This window comes from Phyllopteryx taeniolatus, chromosome 1, assembly GCF_024500385.1.
Source record: "Phyllopteryx taeniolatus isolate TA_2022b chromosome 1, UOR_Ptae_1.2, whole genome shotgun sequence".
NCBI lineage: Eukaryota > Metazoa > Chordata > Actinopteri > Syngnathiformes > Syngnathidae > Phyllopteryx > Phyllopteryx taeniolatus.
The window spans coordinates 7,918,468-7,939,048 of record NC_084502.1 but is presented as its reverse complement, the minus strand read 5'-3'; the positions used below and the strand labels follow the sequence as shown (position 1 = coordinate 7,939,048).

General features: G+C 40.0%; 3 protein-coding genes across 4 annotated transcripts in view; all 3 read right to left on the bottom strand.

The window, feature by feature from the left end:
* The window catches only part of chchd6a (coiled-coil-helix-coiled-coil-helix domain containing 6a), a 38,756-nt gene extending 33,939 nt beyond the window's left edge, over positions 1-4,817 (bottom strand). Inside the window, exons 1-3 of one of the 2 annotated variants that reach the window (XM_061768329.1) lie at positions 4,421-4,817; positions 1,167-1,239; positions 459-579 (exon numbers count right to left, since the gene is read on the bottom strand). In XM_061768329.1, the coding sequence (XP_061624313.1) occupies positions 459-579; positions 1,167-1,239; positions 4,421-4,504 (278 nt within the window). In that variant the 5' untranslated portion in view covers positions 4,505-4,817. Of the gene's footprint in view, positions 1-458; positions 580-1,166; positions 1,240-2,087; positions 2,801-4,420 lie in introns of those variants that run through there. The other variant, XM_061768334.1, reaches the window with a different exon arrangement.
* Positions 4,818-4,972: 155 nt separating this feature from the next.
* LOC133475449 (E3 ubiquitin-protein ligase TRIM39-like) lies at positions 4,973-12,159 on the bottom strand. Its single transcript, XM_061768315.1, has 4 exons — positions 11,540-12,159; positions 10,565-10,704; positions 6,312-6,479; positions 4,973-6,102 (listed from the first exon to the last, which is right to left on the bottom strand). Exons 1-4 carry the CDS (start codon positions 12,011-12,013, stop codon positions 5,394-5,396), a joined length of 1,491 nt encoding a protein of 496 aa, XP_061624299.1. The 5' UTR covers positions 12,014-12,159; the 3' UTR covers positions 4,973-5,393.
* Positions 12,160-16,547: 4,388 nt separating this feature from the next.
* On the bottom strand, positions 16,548-19,465 carry LOC133475465 (E3 ubiquitin-protein ligase TRIM39-like). Its single transcript, XM_061768343.1, has 2 exons — positions 19,174-19,465; positions 16,548-17,387 (listed from the first exon to the last, which is right to left on the bottom strand). The coding sequence occupies exons 1-2, from the start codon at positions 19,315-19,317 to the stop codon at positions 16,974-16,976; spliced, it is 558 nt and encodes a 185-aa protein (XP_061624327.1). The 5' UTR covers positions 19,318-19,465; the 3' UTR covers positions 16,548-16,973.
* Between the last annotated feature and the right edge of the window lie 1,116 nt (positions 19,466-20,581).

The window sequence follows — 20,581 nt, the reverse complement described above, 5'->3', positions numbered from 1 at the left end:
TTTAAATATTTAGTACTCTTATCACAAAGTCAAGAAACAATAAAACATTTGAGCCTCACTAGTGCATAAGGAGAAAAAGAAAATAGCAACAATATTTCTTTTTTTCCTTTGAGATGTCAAAGAGAGTTAATCTTCTAATATAGGTCATACTTTTATTCAGGTCTTTAGATTAGAGAACATATTTAGAATATTCAAGATCCAATAACAAAATCATACTAATTTATAGCTTTTTGGATGAGGGAACTGAGACTCACTAGTAATCGGACTGGAAACCTTTGCACTGTGACAAAATGTATGTTTCATTCCTCTAACTATAAATAAGTCTAGGCATGTAAAAAAAAAAAAAAGATAAGAGATTTGAAAAACAGACACGCCAGCCACTAAATGGCATCAACCTGAAATTAAGAGCTGCCAAAAACAACAGTAAGGGATAATGGATATGAATAATTGATACTAACTTCTGCTGTTCTTTCTTGACTTGAGCAGTTGTTTTGTTAGTGTTGGACTGCGTGCTTGACTGGGCCCGGTGCTGCGGGTTCTGCTGGGGTTGGCTGCTGGAGCTGGCCCTTAAAGAGGCACCTGAATTAAAAAGAGAGTTGATAGCAAATCGAAGGTTGACGGCTGAAAAAAACATTATTTTCGTGTAATCAATGATTTACTAATGGTATCACTCTGAATATACAATGTAATACAAAAATGCAAACAATGGAACAGGATGGAAAGAGCAACATCACCTTCGCGTTAAGCATATTTTTTTAATAGATTTTTTTTATTTGTGGCTTCTGTAATTCCAAGCATGTCCCCCGCTCACACACTACTTGCACTAAACAATATGGCACAGTCAGTGTGGAACGCAATCACAGGGTCAAGGTCCATCACAAGGTCCTTTTCAGATGATATACCGGTAGTACAAAAGCAGTGATTACGGACAAGTTGGAAACTTTTGACCCGAGGTATGTGCCTTCCAAACCGCAAATATTTTTCCGTGGTGACCTTGCCTCACCTGTTCAACTCAACATGGGAAAAGACTGTGAGAGCGCTGAGGTGGTGCCGCACTATCTTACAAGAGACATATGGGCCGGGAGAACTCATTTGTAAATTGTCAAACAGTTAAAATGTTAGCGTGTTTACAAATCACCCAGACGCACAGTGGGGTGCAACATTACCTGTGTCTCTCTGTGTACGCTGTGGAGGAATGTTGGCCACGCCCCTCATCCTCTGGAGAACATCTTCTGAAAGCTAGACCAAAGTGCGGAACGCAAGTTTAATAATAAAAAAAAAAACAGCTCAAAGAGCAAAAGGTTTTTTTTGCGATGAGCAACACGCAGCTATAAATGGTTGACTTATTTTTTGCGCTGTACGACAGTTAATAGGTGTAACAACTTAAAACATCACCTGTACAGTTTTTAACATGCTGACAGTTTGATCCTCGAATTGATTCCAATCAGAGCAAAGCAAGAGTGGAACAGAATAAATGGTTTTCAGATTTAGAGGTTCCTAAAGGGCCATGTTGCAAATTGGAATGGTTGCTAAAGGCCAGGCCGACATGCTGACATCAATTTTGTTCCACATTAATTTCATGATATACAGTGAACACCTCACATTGTCACGATTTGGCATTCACAAATTATCAAATTATTATTATTATTTTTTTTTTTTTTACCAATTTGCTAAAAAACTCACTTATTTTTAGATGAGACATGATGAATAGGTGACTTTTTCAAGGAATAATAGCAGATCGGTTCCCAAAAAGAAAAACACAAGAATCAGCAAATAGGCGAATTAGCAAATGTCGAACCGCATATTTGCAAGAGTTCACTGTACAGACATTCACCATTTATGATTGTTTAATCGACACAAAAATGATGTCAAAAGCGTCTATCAATTTTTCTATATTTTAAAAGTGTGAGTACCTATCACTAACTCATATTGGCCACTACTATTTGGGACTCCCAAATCCTTATCGGGGTAAATCCCTTTCAAAATCAAAGCACATTTATAATACAAAATACATATACATTACAAATTAAAATGTTACTTCATGAAGACTTTGCTAGGGCCAGTGAGAAACTGTGGAAGGGCCATACTTTGCCAAGGTGTGATCTAGATGAAACCATCCGTCAGGCATTCTCTCTTGCCTTGGCTGTAGACGAGTCCCCTGATGTGTCCGACAAGTCTCATCCATTTTCAAAAGCGCCTGTCCTCATTTGGGTCGAGGGTAGGCAGGAGCCTATCCCGGCTTAATTTGGCTAAGAGGCAAGGTACACCCTGCACTGGTTGCCAGCCAGTCCCACGTCAGATATAACAACCATTTACACTCACATTCACCCGTATTGACAATTTAGAGTCTTCAATTAACCCAACACAGTGAATATAAAAAGTCTACAACCCCTGTACAAATGCCACCTTTTGTAATATAAACAATATATATAAGTGGTGGCAGCATCATGCTGTGGGGGTCTTTCTCAGCTGCAGGGCCAGGACGACTGTTTGCAATCGAAGGAAAGATAAATGCGGCCAACTGGGCCGAAGGTTCACCTTCAAACAAGGCAATGACCCTAAGCACACATCTAAAATAACAAAGGAGTGGCTTCAGAACAACTCCGAGACTGTTCTTGAATGGCCCACCCAGAGCCCTGCCTTAAACCCAATTGAGCATCTCTGTAGAGACCTGAAAATTGCTGTCCACCAACATTCAGCATACAACCTGACAGAACTGGAGTGGATCTGCAAGGAGGAATGGCAGAGGATCCCCAAATCCAGGTGTGAAAAACTTGTTGCATCATTCCTAAAAAGACTCATGGCTATATAAGCTCAAAAGGGTGCTTCTACTAAATACTGAGCAAAGGGTCTGAATACTGAATAGTGTGATATTTCAGTTTTTCTTTTTTAATAAATCTGCAAAAATCTCAACAATTATTTTTTTTTTCTGTCAATATGTCCGAATACTGAATAGTGTGATATTTCAGTTTTTCTTTTTTAATAAATCTGCAAAAATCTCAACAATTTTTTTTTTTTCTGTCAATATGGGGTGCTGTGTACATTAATGTGGGGGGGGGGGGTTAACTTAAATGATTTTAGCAAATGGCTGCAATGTAAAAAAGAGTGAACATTTTAAGGGGGTCTGAATACTTTCCATACCCATATATATATATATATATATATATATATACAAACACCATATATAGGCCTATATCAGTGACGTGAAAAAAAAATAAAAAATTTTAAAAAAGCATGACGACATGTACAGTATCAGTTTCAAGGTTCCATCATTACCATTTTCTTTATTTTAACACACTTTTAGTAGACGCGGGTCAAATTTGACTGAGAACAGCCTTAAGGGACACAAACTTTGTAGCACTTGTACAAAAGAAGGACATTTTAAAATATCTTTTTATTTTTTGTGTATTTTCACTAGTTTGGGTCTTGTTGGTCACTTTAGGAAAATTCATCAAATTTCATGGTGAAAGAATGACAAGAGTATTTTTATTGTATTCTGTTTTTATTTATGTTTAACACAACATCCCAACTTCATTGGAAGTGAGGTTGTAAATCATCCATCCATCCATCCATCCATTTTCTGAATGAATTTAACATGAACTGTAACGGTAGTGAATAAACGTTGGCGCCAACCACTAGTCCACCATTAAACCAAAATCAGTATGCATATAGAACAGTTTTATATGCTTCTAACGTCTTGTACTTCATTTGATGTGATTATACAATCAGTTGCACACGTCATTAAACTTAAGTTTGAATACTCCTAGCACTGTGTATAAGCTGCAACAAAGCCACCTCATGTGCAATGGTGTTGACAAAATTCCGACACTTCACTGCAAGGGAATTAAGGCACCGCTGTCAGAAGCCAACACCAGAAATAAACTGCGTTCCTTTTATAGCCATTTATGTCAACCCTGGATGTAATAAAATAAAACAAAAAGAAGAAATAGCATAAAACACGAATGGGTGTTTAATTTAAAAGGTAACACTAAAGTATAAAAAAAAAAAATAACATTGCTGCTAGCTAGTATTTATTCTAATAATACATTGAAACGGGGGTTTTTAGCTTTAATGCGAAATGGAAACTGAGCCGAATTCATCAGAAGAGCATAAATATACTGTGAAATAAAAGTCTCATCCGGTATTAATAATAACAAATTTTAAAAAAAACAGGCAATACTCCAAATTGCTGCTTATCCCGAGGGCGCTCTGGCTTCTCGGGTACGTAAAAGCTGCGACTCGTCTATTTATCTTCCCTTTAGCATCAACATCATCGTTAGTTGGACACTCAGTTCACCTCGCGAACTCATATGAAACAAGTGCATTAGCAACAGAGCGGCTGAAAAAAAGCGACAAGGCGACTCGACTATAAAGCTAGCATAGCGTATCGGCAAACAAACGCTAGCTTGATTAGCATCACCTTGACTCCGCGAAGAATCCTGACTCTGTCGTCGTCGTCCACACCAAAAGACACTTTCCTCGTCGTACTTTCTCCGGAGCCCATGTCGCAAATAGCGTTTGTACGTATTCTATATTTATTATGTACAGTAACAGCTTTCTTGCCTTTCTAACTTTATTATGTGGAACGCGTCCTGCCCAACGACAGATGGGATCGGGTTGCCAGAATCTACTATCATCCCCCTTATACAAGTTTATACACGCACAAAAAGTAAGACGTATAAAGGTAGAGTAGGCTTTAAAATATATAAATATGTATCCAAATATCACGGAATTTCATTTTTAGTGTACCTAAAAAGAAATGTTAAAAAAATATTGCCTCATTTTTACACTCCAACATGGCAGCCTGGACTTTACCAGAAAAGTTCTCTTAAAGTCATAGTAACACGCATGAAACTATGACAAATCACACTCACATTATGACAGTAATTAATTAAGTATGTGATGTAGTTATTGTAGGAGAGCGTATAACCTTGGTTTCTTGTGTAATTAGTAGTGATACTAAAGACACAAATATCATCACTATAATTTATTTGGATACAAAAATCACAATTCACGTTCACACTTCAATGTAGAAGGAAAAAAACAAAATAAACAGATCACTGATTTCCTGCGTGGTATCAATCAGCAATTTACATTTTTTTTTAATCTGTATCGGCATTAATCAAGATTACTAAACAGTCATTAACGTTACTGAATAATGCCTTTGTAAACAAACTACTATCTGATTAGAATGCTCAATTTGAGTGGAGCAAATGAATCATTTTATTTCTTTCGCTGCTGTGGAACATAGAGTAGCTGCGTTATGAGTATTGAGTCAAATTAGTCAATATACAATTCACATTCCAAGTATTGTTTATCTGGGAGCAATTTTAATAAATTGACCGACCAGATTTGTTCTGTTCAAGGGCTTATCAAAGCAAACTCATATATGCTCACAAGCCACACTGGAGTGTGATCCATGAGTCTGGCGTGCTGGAGTGGATGCTGAAAGCTGGGTAAACCATCTCTTTAAACTCAGTCTTGATTGTGTAAAGATGCTCCCTTTGGCCATTAATGCTGTGGAACATCAACGTGCCGCCCTCATAGTCCAGCGCCACCTCGATCTTCAGCGGCTGCTTGCTCATTTCACGCAGGACTACGTTGGACGACGCCTTACACACTGTCAGTTTGCCGCTTTTCCACTGGAGCCGCCAGGACACCGGGTTGTGACCCAGTCGGCTGTGGTCGCCGCGGCGGGGGATACTCTTGTAACACACCCCCAGCGACCACATGCTATCGGGGCCCACCTCCACCGCCCACACGTGCTCGCCACTGGAAAAGCCCTGGGTGCACATGACCTGCGGGGCACTGGTGAAGCGCTCCTTGTGATCGGCGTACGTCTGCTTGCTGCCGCTGTACTTGGCCGTGTGCAGGTCGGTGCTCAGTTGCAGGTTGGGGTGGGCCGTGCACACGTTGAAGGTGAGCTCCAGGGGATTGAAGAGGATGCAAAGGAACTCAGCGAGGCGGTTCATTTCGGCTCGGAAGGCCTTGGTCCTGAGGCCTTCCTGCAGTTGCTTGGTGTTGAGGGGAGCCGTTGCGGGGATGTTGCACGGAATGGTGACTGTGGCAGCCATCTTCAGCTTCTCCTCTATTAACTTAAACCTACAGAGAATGGGTCAAAAAACAAAATGCTTGTTAGAGCGTTCTTGTTTCATCGAAGGCAATACAGGAGTTTCTGTTTTTAAAGAAAAGTATCCCGTTGTGCTTCAACCCCGAGTTCGTCATGCAGACATCTGGCAAGACTTCTTTATCTGGCGAATGTAGCTATGAATATGTATTGTTACAAAAACACAATATTAATAATAGCAGACCGGTTTATGAAGCTGCATGAGTCTGTCAAGTTGAGGGCCTCGGTTGCACTTTGCTGGGCCTCCGCTAGCAGCTGCTGTTTCTCCTCCAGTGCGCCCACACCAAACTGCCAGCTGTTTCTACGCTGGCCTTTCTCCGCCTCCAGGAGCTCATGCAATCTCTCACGGTACCTGAGCACACCACCCAAATAAGGAAAAATTGAGTGCCGGCCAAGGAACACGTTTCTGAATACTGGAATAGTGCAGTAATAGTTGTTCAATTCCAATGAAGTTGGGACGTTGTGTTAAATAAAAAAAACAGAATACAATGATTTGCAAATCATGTTCAACCTATATTTAATGGAATACACTACGAAGACAAGGTATTTAATGTTCAATCTGATAAACTTGATTGGTTTTAGCAAATAATCATTAACTTCGAATGTTATGGCTGCAACACGTTCCAAAAAAGCTGGGACAGGGTCATGTTTACCACGGTCTTACGTCACCTTTTCTTTTAACAACATTCAATAAACGTTTGGGAACTGAGGACATTAATTGTTGAAGCTTTGTAGGTGGAATTCTTTCCCATTCTTGCTGGATGTGCAGCTTCAGCTGTTCAACAGTCCGGGGTCTCGGTTGTCGTATTTTACGCTGCATAATGCGCCACATGTTTTCAATGGGAGACAGGTCTGGACTGCGGGCAGGCCAGTCTAGTACCCGCACTCTTATACTACAAAGCCACGCTGTTATAACACGTGCCGAATGTGGTTTGGCATTGTCTTGCTGAAATAAGCAGGGGCGTCCGTGAAAAACACGTTGCTTGGATGGCAGCATATGTTTCTCCAAAACCTGTATGTACCTTTCAGCATTAATGGTGCCTTCACAGATGTGTAAGTTACCCATGCCATTGGCACTAACACAGCCCCATACCATCACAGATGCTGGCTTTTGAACTTTGCGTCCATAACAGACCGGATGGTTCTTTTCTTCTTTGGCCCGGAGGACACAACGTCCATCTTAGATGAGCTCAGGCCCAGAGAAGCCTGAGCCCATGTGGTGATATCCTTTAAATATTGATGTCGGTTTTTGATGCAGTGCCGCCTGAGAGATCGAAAACACGGGCATTCAATGTTGGTTTTCGGCCTTGCCGCTCACATGCAGTGATTTCTCCAGATTCTCTGAACCTTTTGATGATATTATGGACTGTAGATTAGGAAATCCCTAAATTCCTTGCAATTGTACGTTGAGGAACATTGTCCTTAAACTATTTTCTCACGCACTTGTTCACAAAGAGGTGAAGCTCGCCCCATCTTTGCTTGTGATTGACTGAGCAATTCAGGGAAGCTCCTTTTCTACCCAATCATGGCACCCACCTGTTCCCAATTAGCCTGTTCACCTGTGGGATTTTCCAAACAGGTGTTTGATGAACATTCCTCAACTTTCTCAGTCTTTTTTGCCACCTGTCCCAGCTTTTTGGAACATGTTTCAGCCATAAAATTCAAAGTTAATGATTATTTTCTGAAAATAATAACGTTCATCAGTTTGAACATTAAATATCTTGTCTTTGTCGTGTATTCAATTAAATATAGGTTGAACATGATTTGAAAATCATTGTATTCTGTTTTTATTTATGTTTAACACAACGTCCCAACTTCATTGGAATTGGGGTTGTAGTTGCACAGGATGGCAACCACATTAGCCAAGTACGAGACCTGGAGGTGATTTCTTAGTTAGCTAGTTAGGTAGTTAGTTAGTTAGGACCCGGGTTCAAATCCCAAGTCCGCCTGTGTGGAGTTTGCATGTTCTCCCCGTGCCTGCGTGGGTTTTGTCTGGGTACTCCGGTTTCCTCCCACATCCCCAAAACATGCATGGTAGGTTAATTGAAGACTCTAAATTGCCCGACTCTGAATGTGAGTGCGAATTGTTGTTTGTTTATATGTGCTCTGCGATTGGCTGGCGACCAGTTCAGGGTGTCAGCTGGGACAGACTCCAGCACACCCCCGACCCCAGTGAGGATAAGCGGTATGGAAAATGAATGGATGGATAATAGACTGAAAAACAAAAAAAAATATTTCTAGTCAAAAGTCTGAAAACGAATCCAATTACACTTAAAAAGAGACTCATCACCCCAAAAAGTTAATTGTATTTAAACAATTTTCACTTGTTACAAGCTAATGATTACTTGAAATAAGTACCAAAAAAAAGTTGCCAATGGATTCAGTTTTTTTTCTTACACCGCTGGCAATATTTCTGCTCCTTATTTCAAGTAAAGATTAGCTTGAAACAAGTGAAAGCCATCTAAAAACAAGTTACTATTTACGTGATGAGTCTTATTTTAATTAGTTTTGACTAGCAATAAGAACAATATTTATATTATATTTTTGCAGTGTAGTAGTAGTAGTAATAATAATAATAATAATGATAATAATACATCAGAAAACTATAATTTCGTTGTGACTTGGTAGCGGGCACTTCTAGAATGCTGACAAGCATCACAGTAGAAAATAACAAATGTTATATCAACAGAATGAAATGCAGACGAGCGACATGTGACAACGAAATGACTGATACACACATTTTTATATGTAACAGTTACTGGTTAGTCTTGCTGTTCAAGTTTGAAGGCACAAAGTGAAAATAATCGTCCTGATAACACATGACGTGATCTAAATGGCATTATTGCCAAAAACAAATTCAACTCAAGCTAAAAAAAAAAAAAAAAAGCGTTATACAATGGGGGGAAAAATTACATTCTCGAAACAAATAGAAATAAATATTAAAACAAGACATTTGTCCCTAAAGTAAGTGAGGGGAAAAAAATAATTACAAACTGACTGAATAAGATTCTGACAATAAGATTTTTTGTGATCTTAAAACAAGTCTCGCAACTTTTTGTCTTGCCAAAAAAGTAGTATCTTAAAATAAGTACAGTAAGATGTTTTCACTAGAAAGAAGATAAATTCATGAGGTAAGAGTTTGCATTTTGTTGGTGTATCATTATATTGTTTTTTTCATCTATTGGTTAAGCTTTCAGGCTTTGTAGTTGCAATATCAGGTTTTTTAGCAAGCAACCTGTCACGTTTGGGGTTTGGTCGAAGGCGAGGTAAGCAAGGCAAAAACATGGAGGACCCAAGTGCAAGGAAGCAAGGAGGCAACGCAGTAGTGCAGGAGTATATAAAAAATGATATTTAATTCCAAAAAAAACAAGGATGATGAAAAAGTCTAAATGCTAAATTAACAGAGTCCAAAATCTAAACACAAAGTAACAAAGAAACACTTGAGTAAACCCAAAACAAGAAACAAGACATGACTGATGAAATAACTGAGCGACAACTGGTGACAATGACACCTGACAATGACATACTGCAAAGGTCACGTGACAACGACAATGAACCGACAAGAACTGAAAGAAACCAGGGAACTAAATACAAACAGATTGACGAGACAACGAGGAACACCTGGACAAGACACGAGTGGCTGGAGAGAGCTGATTGGTCGACACAAGGTAGCCGAGAGCAGGTGGACACAACAACCTAATGAGCACACGACAAACATGGAACACAGGAAACCCGAACCAAAACACAGACCATGACACAACCCTAATTAACTTCAACTTCAAAATGTAATAATAACTGTATAGGTTGTAAAGGTATTAAATGGGAAAGCATACAACGCTGATATGTAATTAATATAATTATGATGTTTTGCAACGCCCCACGAGTTAGTTTTGTTTTTTCCCCAGTTTAATTGAAGTGCTTGAAATTTACAAATCAGGTTATCTCCGTCTACGATTGTACTTGGGCTGGACCATAAATCAGTAGTCTGATGACATTCATTTGACAAGGTCACAGCCTTTCCTATACAAAATTAGGGTTAGTTATGATTAGTTTTCATGAAGCATGAGTCAAAATGATCATTATTATTAAATTATATTAAAAAAATACAAAAGCATTTATGTACATGATCATATAACTTAGTAATAAATAAAGAGCATGTCACACACTGATTTATTACAACAAACCAAAAACCTGTATGACCATTTGAGTAGCAAGAGAATCTTGCTTGTAACACAGCGACGACAACTGTGCTGCAACACATTTAGTGTGCCGTGAGAGCTCATCAGGTGTATTGTGGGTAATGATCCAATTTCACTCAACTGTTGTGAAAATGTCCTACAAATAATGTATCTTTGTGTGTATGGCTTGTTTCTGTTCACTTGGTACAACAAAACTTCAGTGTGTGTATGTTTTTTTTTTTTTTGTCTGCTACATTACCCATCCACCAGTCCAGCCATGACTTCCACCGTTGTGATGGCCTGGCTAACCAGTTTGTCTCCAACAGCTTCAGAGAGTCCCTGCTGCTCCTTTACCTTCTCGACGAGGAAATCAGTCATCTGCAGCCTGTTGGAAACCACCTGCATGCGTACATTTAATCCATGTGTCAGTCACATTCCACGGAGAAATTCCACTTGTCGCTCATGCATTCCTTCTTGATCAGGTAACTCTCCCAGAAAAGTGTGCACTAAAATTCACAAGTGACGCTGAAGTTTTCCACGCATAGAAATCCCTTCTAACATTAGAAATGATGTTTGTCATTCAAGAGTATTTGCATATTTGCCCCTTTCCACATCCTGTACTGCCAGTACTATTTTGTAGTGTAGTAATTACTAGATAATAATATTGTTATTACAATACCTGCTACATTAAAAGATTTTCTTTTCTGCACTGGACTATACTACTACTACTAATGTATGTTTACTTCAGGGAATGTATATTTATTTATTTATTTGGTTGTTTACCTGGTCGGCAGTCAAACACAGTGAACATACAGTATAGATTAGTCAAATAATGATTCACACTCACAGTCGCACCTACGGGCAATTTAGAGTCTTCAATGAGCCCAACATACATTTTTGGAATGTAGGAGGAAGCCGAAGGACCCGGAGAAAACTCACATGATAACTATTACTACTAATTCAATAAAATACTAACTTACTATTACTACGACTGGTCTGCCTGTTATTTATTTGTTTTTGTTACTTGTAACATGTAACATTTGTCTCTGACGTGCAGCTCACTGACATGATACCAAACAACTAAGCTTAATAATTCAGGGGTCTAATATAATTTTGAATAATAAATGAATTAATTAAAAACAACCTGACTTTAGCTGATGAAAAAACGTCTTGATTTTTGACAAAATGATCCAGAAACGTAACAATGTGCCAAATATGAATCCAAGAGATTTACCTTGCTGCGGACCTCCAGGGCATGCCTCATTTCCCCCTCAGCGACGCTGAAGGTGAGAAGATCATGGTTCTGGTGTCGGCCCTCCATGAAACACTTGGAGCACAGCAAGCTCATGTCGGTGGAGCAAAAATACACAAGGGGAGAACAGTGGATTTCACACTGATTCCCTGACTGCGATGCCTCGTCCGCAGACTGGTCGACTGAATTCTGCCGGTTCTCCGGCTGAGCGTCGTATTTTGATGAAGTGGCTAAGTAGCCGTTGATGATGCTACCGAGTTTGAAGTTCTTCTGTAGGGAATCAATACCCTGAAATTCCTTGCGACACTCCGGGCATTGCAGGACCTTATCGGTGATGTCCATGGCCTGTAAGATGCAGACCTGACAGTAGTTGTGGCCGCAAGGGAGGACCACGGGGTCCAAGTAGAGCTGAAGGCAGATAGGACAACTGAGCTCTTCTCGCATAGAATAACTCATGATGGAAGGTGTGGAGCCGGGTTTTTTTCAAATAATTGTTGATTTCTCGTCCTAGGTCGCCCTTTAGGTCAAAACAGACTCCTTTGTTCTAATACCTCCAGGCAAGGCTGCATGTAAGTCCAACAAGAAAATCAAAATGCCACTAACCCTACTTTGTCATTTGATAGGTAGTACGTGCACATGCGCACCAAGAAGAACAACATTCCTATCCTGAGCTACGGGAAATACACTGCACCATGAGGGCTGTTTATGGTAAACATATGCAGGACAGATTAAGGTTCTTGTAACAGTAATTGTACTCACTCTGGCTCCTCTGTGCACTAAAATAACCTGGATGTAGATCATACAATCCCAATTCCAATGAAATTGGGACGTTGTGTTAAACATGAATAAAAACAGAATATAATGATTTGCAAATCACGCTCAACCTATATTTCATTGAATAGACTACAAAGACAAGATATTTAATGTTCCTAACTGATAAACTTGATTGTTTTTAGCAAATAATTATTAACTTGGAATTTTATGGCTGCAACACGTTCCAGAAAAGTTGGGACAGGTGGCAAAAAAGACGGAGAAAGTTGAGGAATGCTCATCAAACACCTGTTTGGAACATCCCACAGCTGAACAGGCTAATTGAGAACAGGTGGGTGCCATGATTGGGTAGAAAAGGAGCTTCCCTGAATTGCTCAGTCAAGTAAAGATGGGGCGAGGTTGACCTTTTTGTGAACAAGTGCGTGAGAAAATAGTCGAACAGTTTAAGGAAAATGTTCCTCAACGTACAATTGTAAGAAATATAGGGATTTCATCATCTACGGTCCATAATATCATCAAAAGGTTCAAAGAATCTGGAGAAATCACTGCACGTAAGCGGCAAGGCTGAAAACCAACATTGAATGCCCGTGACCTTTGATCCCTCAGGCGGCACTGCATCAAAAACCGACATCAATGTGTAAAGGATATCACCACATGGGCTCAGGAACACTTCAGAAAACCAACATCAGTAAATACAATTCAGCCCTACACCCGTAAGTGCAAATTGAAACTCTACTATGCAAAGCAAAAGCCATTTATCAACAACACCCAGAAACGCCGCCGGTTTTTCTCGGCCCGAGATCATCTAAGATGGGCTGATGCAAAGTGGAAAAGTGTTCTGTGGTCCGACGAGTCCACATTTCAAATTGTTTTTGGAAATTGTGGCCGTCGTGTCCTCCGGGCCAAAGAGGAAAAGAACCATCCGGGCTGCTATGGACGCAAAGTTCAAAAGCCAGCATCTGTGATGGTATGCGGCTGTGTTAGTGCCAATGGCATAGGTACCTTACACATCTGTGAAGGCACCATTAATGCTGAAAGGTATATACAGGTTTTGGAGAAACATATGCTGCCATCCAAGCAAGGTCTTTTTCATGGACGCCCCTGCTTATTTCAGCAAGACAATGCCAAACCACATTCGGCACGTGTTACAACAGTGTGGCTTCGTAGTAAAAGAGTGCGGCTACTAGACTGGCCTGCCTGCAGTCCAGACCTGTCTCCCATTGAAAATGTGTGGCGCATTATGAAGCGTAAAATACGACAACGGAGACCCCGGACTGTTGAACAGCTGAAGCTGTACATCAAGCAAGAATGGGAAAGAATTCCCCCTACAAAGCTTCTACAATTAGTGTCCTCAGTTCCCAAACGTTTATTGAATGTTGTTAAAAGAAAAGGTGATGTAACACAGTGGTAAACATGACCCTGTCACAGCTTTTTTGGAACCTGTTGCAGCCATAAAATTCTAAGTTCATGATTATTTGCTACATTACATATACAAATTTTGATTGCTGATTGGGTTGCAGTATGCGTTTTTCATCTTTGAATATTGTTGATCGAGAAAGTTATTCCCCAATAATGTAATATGAGTTAAATGCTTTTTATAGTGCAACTCTTGCAAATATTTATGTGTTTCTCAGAATTGGGCTCACAGTAAATGCGGGAACGTGCTTTAGTACACACAGTTGAATCCCATGTACCAAATGACTCATGTTGCGTGTAAACACAGCAGGGAGAAACCCTTCTTGTTTTCATTGTGGAGTTGCCTGAAAGCCTGTCAGCAGTCACTGTCAGCGGAAAATCTTACGAATAAAAATAGAGAAAACTTCAGTTTTATGTGATGATATCTAAATGGCTACCAGATGAAGGACATGATATTGACAAGGATCTCTACTGTCAAACGAGAAAATCACGCATGGCTGATGGTATCACACTTGGTCAGGTTTGGTTCAGTTTAAAGGAATTCTAGTGTAATTGTTGTGATTGTTCATTTGGATTAAGTGTGAATGCAAACAATGGTGCACAGCAAACAAGTTGACAGAGACCGTTCGAGATCTCTGGTGTGTTCTGGTTCACTTCAGGTCAAGTGTGAATGCTACACAAACCAAGACATGGACCGGTGTTAAAAAGAGCCAAAAGCACTGGGAAATAAAACATATCTAACAGTACATATTGAACAATGCAGAAAAAAAGAACAAATACAATGCTGTGAAAAACTATTTGCCCCCTCTAAAATATTTATTTATGTTTTGTTTTTTTTTGCACTTTCCCCACTTGAATGTTTAAGATCATCAAACTAATGTAAATATCAGATAAGGACAACCCAACTGAACATAAAATCCAGTTTTAGTGATTTTATTTATTAACAATATTCAAAGCTACCTACCAAAGCTAATTGGTCCCCTTGTTAAATCATGAATTAACTGTGGCTTCGCACGTATTTTGGAAAGCTGTGTTTATTTTCACTGACCACACCCAAGCCTGATTACACCCAGACCTGTTCAATCGAAAAACCATTTCAATAGGACCTGTCTGACAAAATGAATTACACCAAAAGAAGCTGCAACAACATTCTTAATATCACAAAACAATATTGTCTTTTGTGTTTTTCATTTATTTATTCATTTTTTAATTACACTGAGCGAAGTGCAGAATATATGCATACCCTGAGCGGCACGGTGTGCCGACTGGTTAACACATCTGCCTCAGAGTTCTGAGGATCGGGTTTCAAATCCCGGCCCTACCTGCGTGGAGTTTGCGTGCTAATGTTGTTAGGTGAATTGAAGACTCTAAATTACCCGTAGGTGCGAATGTGAGTGTGACTGGTTGTTTGTTTATCCATTATGTGCCCTGCGATTGGCCAGTTCAGGGTGTACCCCACCTCTCGCCCGTAGATAGCTGGGATGGGCTCCAGCATGCCTGCAACCCTAGTGAGGATAAGCAGTACAGAAAATGGACGGATGGATGGATGGATGGATGTAAACCCTGGACTGGTCACCAGCCGATCGCAGGGGGAGTCATGGCTGTATCGGAATTTACTGACTTTGTCTTAGGGCAAGAAGGTACACCTTGGATTGATCACCTGTCAATCACATGACTGACACAGAGAGTCATGTGGGTGTAAACATCATCATACGTAGCAAGCCCACATTATTTTCTAGATAGCATTAATAACACATTGAATAATATAGTTATTAAAACACATTCACTGCCATTGACGGCTTTAGAAGTCAAATATCCATGTTAACTGGAAAGGCTGGCAGTGAGCGAGTTAAATGATCAAACGAAACAACTAAATATCATACAATTTTACAATAAACCGGGTTATTGAGGCTGTTATTACCTTTGGTCTCACCGAGTTTTGGGTGAGTTTTGGCTCGAAGAAGTCTCGTATTTCTGTGTCTTTGTCCGTCCGTGTCTTTGTGCTAGCTGTGCTAGCCTCCCCCTCGCCTGTTTCCCCATGCCATACAGTTTTACAATCGTTGCATATGGTGATGCGTTTATCCAATACTCCATTATTCATATAAAATCCAAATTTCGTCCACACTTTGTACTTCAAACATGCTGGGAGCGTTCTAAATCCTTTCCAAGTTTGCTATTCCTCCATGGATTTCCCTCAAAAACTCTCAGCACAGCGCTATCTGACGTTACTGCGACAAGTCAGTGTTATAGCGGTTCAAGCTATACTGATGAAGTGCTAAATCCAAGTAAATCCGCCACAGCAAAATGGAAAGAAAATGGCGGCCAGTTTTCTGGATTTAGTAGCATACCGATTTATAGGTACACAGCTTACTTGCCCTCTAACTTTATTATTATGATGATCGTGTCCTGCCCAATGACAGAGTGCGTGACAGATGGGATCGGGTTGCCAAGATCTACTATCATCACAAGTTTTAAAAAAGTAAGATGTATAAAGGTTTAATGGGGATTGAAATTTTAAAATGTGTATCGAAATGTCAGTCTGGAAAATATTTTGTTCAAAGAAATAAAAAAAAAAATAATATATATATATTTTTGTCATTTTTTTCACTTCAACATGGCAGCATGGGCTTTACCGGTAAAGATCCTAATAAAGACAAAATGAAAATGCCATGGCAATTCAGAGCCACACATAATTACAGTCATACATTGATTATGTTATGTAATTATTGTAGGCGAGTGTATTAACTTGGTTTATTTTGTCATTGTTCTATTTATAATTATTTAACACACAAAATATCATCACTATGGTTTCTTTGTCTACAAAAATCACAATTCATGTTCACACTACAAACGAGAAGAAAAAATGAAAATAAAGCACTGATATATCAATCGACTATTTAAATTTTTTTGAAAATAAAACAAAAATCTGCATTAATAAATATAAAACAGTCATCAACATAACGTTTGTAAACAAACTATGTGATAAGAATGCTCAAGATAAGTGATGCTGTTATGCTAAGGCTGCAAATTCATCAAAAATAGTTTTTCCTTCACTGCTGTGACACACATCGTAGCCGCGGTATATGGAGTATAACTTGTATGACTCGATATTCATACACCAAAATATATTTTGGAGTATGAGCATTTCGTCAAACTAGTGAATATAAGATATAAACGACAAGTATTGTTCATTTGGCCGCAATTTTAATAAATTGACACCCAGATTCATTTAGTATGAGGGCTTATTCAACACAAGCAAACCATCTCTCTCTTGAAACTCAGTCTTGATCGTGTAAAGATGCTCCCTTTGGCCATTAATGCTGTGGAACATCAACGTGCCACCTTCATAATCCAACGCCAGCTCAATCTTCAGCGGCTGCTTGCTCGTTTCACGCAGGACTACATTGGACGAAGCATTGCAGACTGTCAGTTTGCCGCTTTTCCACTGGAGCCGCCAGGACATCGAGTTGTGACCCAGTCGGCTGTGGTCGCCGCGGCGGGGGATGCTCTTGTAACACAGCCCCAGCGACCACATGCTTTCGGGGCCCACCCCCACCGCCCACTCGTGCTTGCCATCGGAAAAGCCCTGGGTGCACATGACCTGCGGGGCACTGGTGAAGCGCTCCTTGTGATCGGCGTACGGCTGCAGAAAAAGAAAAAAAAAAAAAAAAAAAGAATGCTACTCAAAACGCTTTACATGAACGGGAAATAAATCACTCCCGCCCGCCGCATTGTCCACAAGGACACAGAAACGCACACACATAGAAGTCAAAAACTCATACTGAAATGAACTAATACCCCGATTCTGACTAGAGAGCGTTCAGGTGAGGAAACAGCACCTCTGCCATTAATTGCCTACAAGACCTTTGAAAAAGAGTTTGGGAAGATGACCTAACCACAGTCATTTGCTTTTGGCAAATTAAAGGCTTTTGCAACTGCATTCTGGACGCTCGAATCGCGCTCATCAGACGTGTATCTCATCAAAAGGAGTAAAATCTCACCCTTGTTCGACAAAACAGACACGCGACAAAAGCAATGGCAGACGAAGGAGCAGAAAACACTATTCGAACTCCGAAATATGTGGAAGGACCAGTGCGCGTGAAGATAACTCCACGGATGCATTCTGTTCACATGAGAAGTCACATTTGTTTTTGTCCTGGGAACGACAACATAAAAAGATTAGATTGAACAAAAAAATCCCAATTGGGCATCATACCCTGCAGTGTGAACCGAGCCGGAGACAAATTCCTTGTGTGTTTTGGACATACTTGGCAAATAAAGATGATTCTGATTCTGATTCTGATGTCTGGCCAGCACGAGCTCAGACTGACGTGGACGGCTAGCGCCGGCGCTGTATTGTAGCCTTTTTAGCACTGACAATGTCATACATTTTTTAACATATTAACTTTGTGATTCAACACGCTTTGGGGATGTTACATTCTTGTTGTTTGGTCACTCAAGCGACATTCTTTTTTTTTTTTTTTTTTTTTTTCCCCTGAAATGGAGCAATTTTGGAGATATGAGAATTCCGCCCAACAGCGACGATATGTAGCTTAGCTTATCGCTTAAACAAACAAACAAAAAATGGCGGGCCCCAGAAACAAGTACGCATCGAAGTATTTTGCATCGAAGTCGGGCGGCTGCAGCTATTAAAATATGTATTATGTAATATGTATTCAACTTCCTTGAGCTCGAGCAACTCAATTTAGCTCAACCAATCAGAGGACGGAAAAACGCAGATGTCACTCAAAGCCTCCACGAAAGCCAAGGGTGGTGAATCTGAAATTTGATCGCTTGGGGAAAAAAAAAAACATTAATATACACACTACTGGAAACTGGGCAGGTGAGAGAATGGCTATGAAATTTGAGTAATAGACTGTTGCAAATACATGAATATCATTTTGTTTAAGTTGTGAATGTAGGTCAGCACTTCTGATCGTGTTTAGGCGAGCAGAGAAGACGTGGCAGGCCCTGAATGCACACCGCTGGCTATGGTAAAGCACGAGCCAAAAAGATCAACATTCCCCTTGCCCTTCTGCAGGGATTTCGAAAACCCCCCAAATTTGAAATGTACACAATTATATCAAGAATTACCACGGCATTAACGTAAGCATACATAGAGTGCACTTAATGGTAAAGAGCATGTCACATACAACCAACAAAAGAAGACAAGATCGTTATTTCAGTATAGAGTATATACTTTTTGTGAGCGATTTGTATGGCAGTGTGCTGTGAGATTTTTCTTTACAGGTATACTAAAGAACCTGTTGAGAAAAGAAACTACATTCGCAAGCCAACACAAATATATGGATGGTGAAAAGATGCATGCACGGTTTATCTTTGAATCCAAGTTTGTACGGCTTGTTTTTGTTCCCTTGGCTACGACAAAACCTCAGTGTGTTGTTGTTTTTTTTTGTCTGCTACGTTACCCGTTCAACAGTCCAGCCATGACTTCCGCCGTTATTGTCGGACTCGTTAACCAGTTTGTCACCATGAGCATCTGAAAGCTCCTGCTTTTCCTTAATCTTCTCTACGAGGAAGTCAGTCACCTGCAGCCACCCGCGCATGCGCATTTAATCCATGTCAGTCACATGACACCGAGTCAGTGCAGACTGTCTTGGTTTTGATATTGCTGTTACAAATACAGGGGGGTAAAGAACAATTGGTTTGGGTTGTAGGATTTACTGGCTTCAACCAAGAGCACAATTAACTTGTGAGAAGTGACATCACTTGTCACTCGTGCAGTTTAGTCAAAGAAAGATGGCAGCAAACACAACATTTCACGAGTGACACTTTAGCTTTCCACACGTACAGATCCCCTCTAACATCAGTTTGACGTTCGTCATTCTACACTATTTGCATATTTGTCCCTCTCCGCATCCTATAGTGCTAGTACTATAGTATCGTAATTACAAAGTAATTACATTGTTATGACTATCTGCTACTGTAACTCATTTTATTTGCTTCACTGCACTGTAGAGCTCTATTTGCCCTCCATTTTGTCTTGAGGAAATATGTATGCATGTGTGTATATACGAATTTGCGCATTTATTTCTTTAATTGGACCGGTCTGCAGTTAAATACACTGCACATACAGTATACATTCGACAAACGACCATTCACACTCAAATTTGCACCTATGGACGAATTAGACTCCTGAGCCCCACATGCAGGTTTTTGGAATGTGGGAGATAACCCACATGGTAACCACTATGCCACCAGTCTGCCTGTTATTTATTTATTTCATCAAATTTTGGTAGAAATGTTGATTGTTACATTGTTACTAAAATAAATTATAATAGTATGTTTGTAGAAAGAGCCTCTTAAGGGCTAATATTTGTTTGTATTATTGACAAAACCTTATTACATATAACATTTGCGTTTTAAAGTGCAGTTCACTGACAATGCACCAAACAACTGAAGCTTAATAATTAAGGGGTCTAATAGGTAATAATAAAAAAAAATAGAAATTCTGACTTTAGCTGATGAAAAAAAAAAGATCCAGAAACGTAACAATGTGACAAATATGAAACCGAGTGATCAACCTTGCTGCGGACCTCCAGGGCATGCCTCATCTCCCCCTCAGCGAGGCTGAAGGTGAGAACGTCATGCTGCTGGTGTCGGTCCTCCGTGAAACACTTGGAGCACAGCAAGCTCATGTCGGTGGAGCGAAAGTACTCAAGGGGACGACAGTGAATGTCACACTCGTTCCGTGTCTGCGATGCCTTCACCGCAGAATGGTGGTTTGAATTCTACTGGTCCTCCGGTTGAGCGTCGTACTTTGATGAAGTTGCTCTGTAGCTACCTAGTTTCAAGTTCTTCTGTAGGGACTCAACG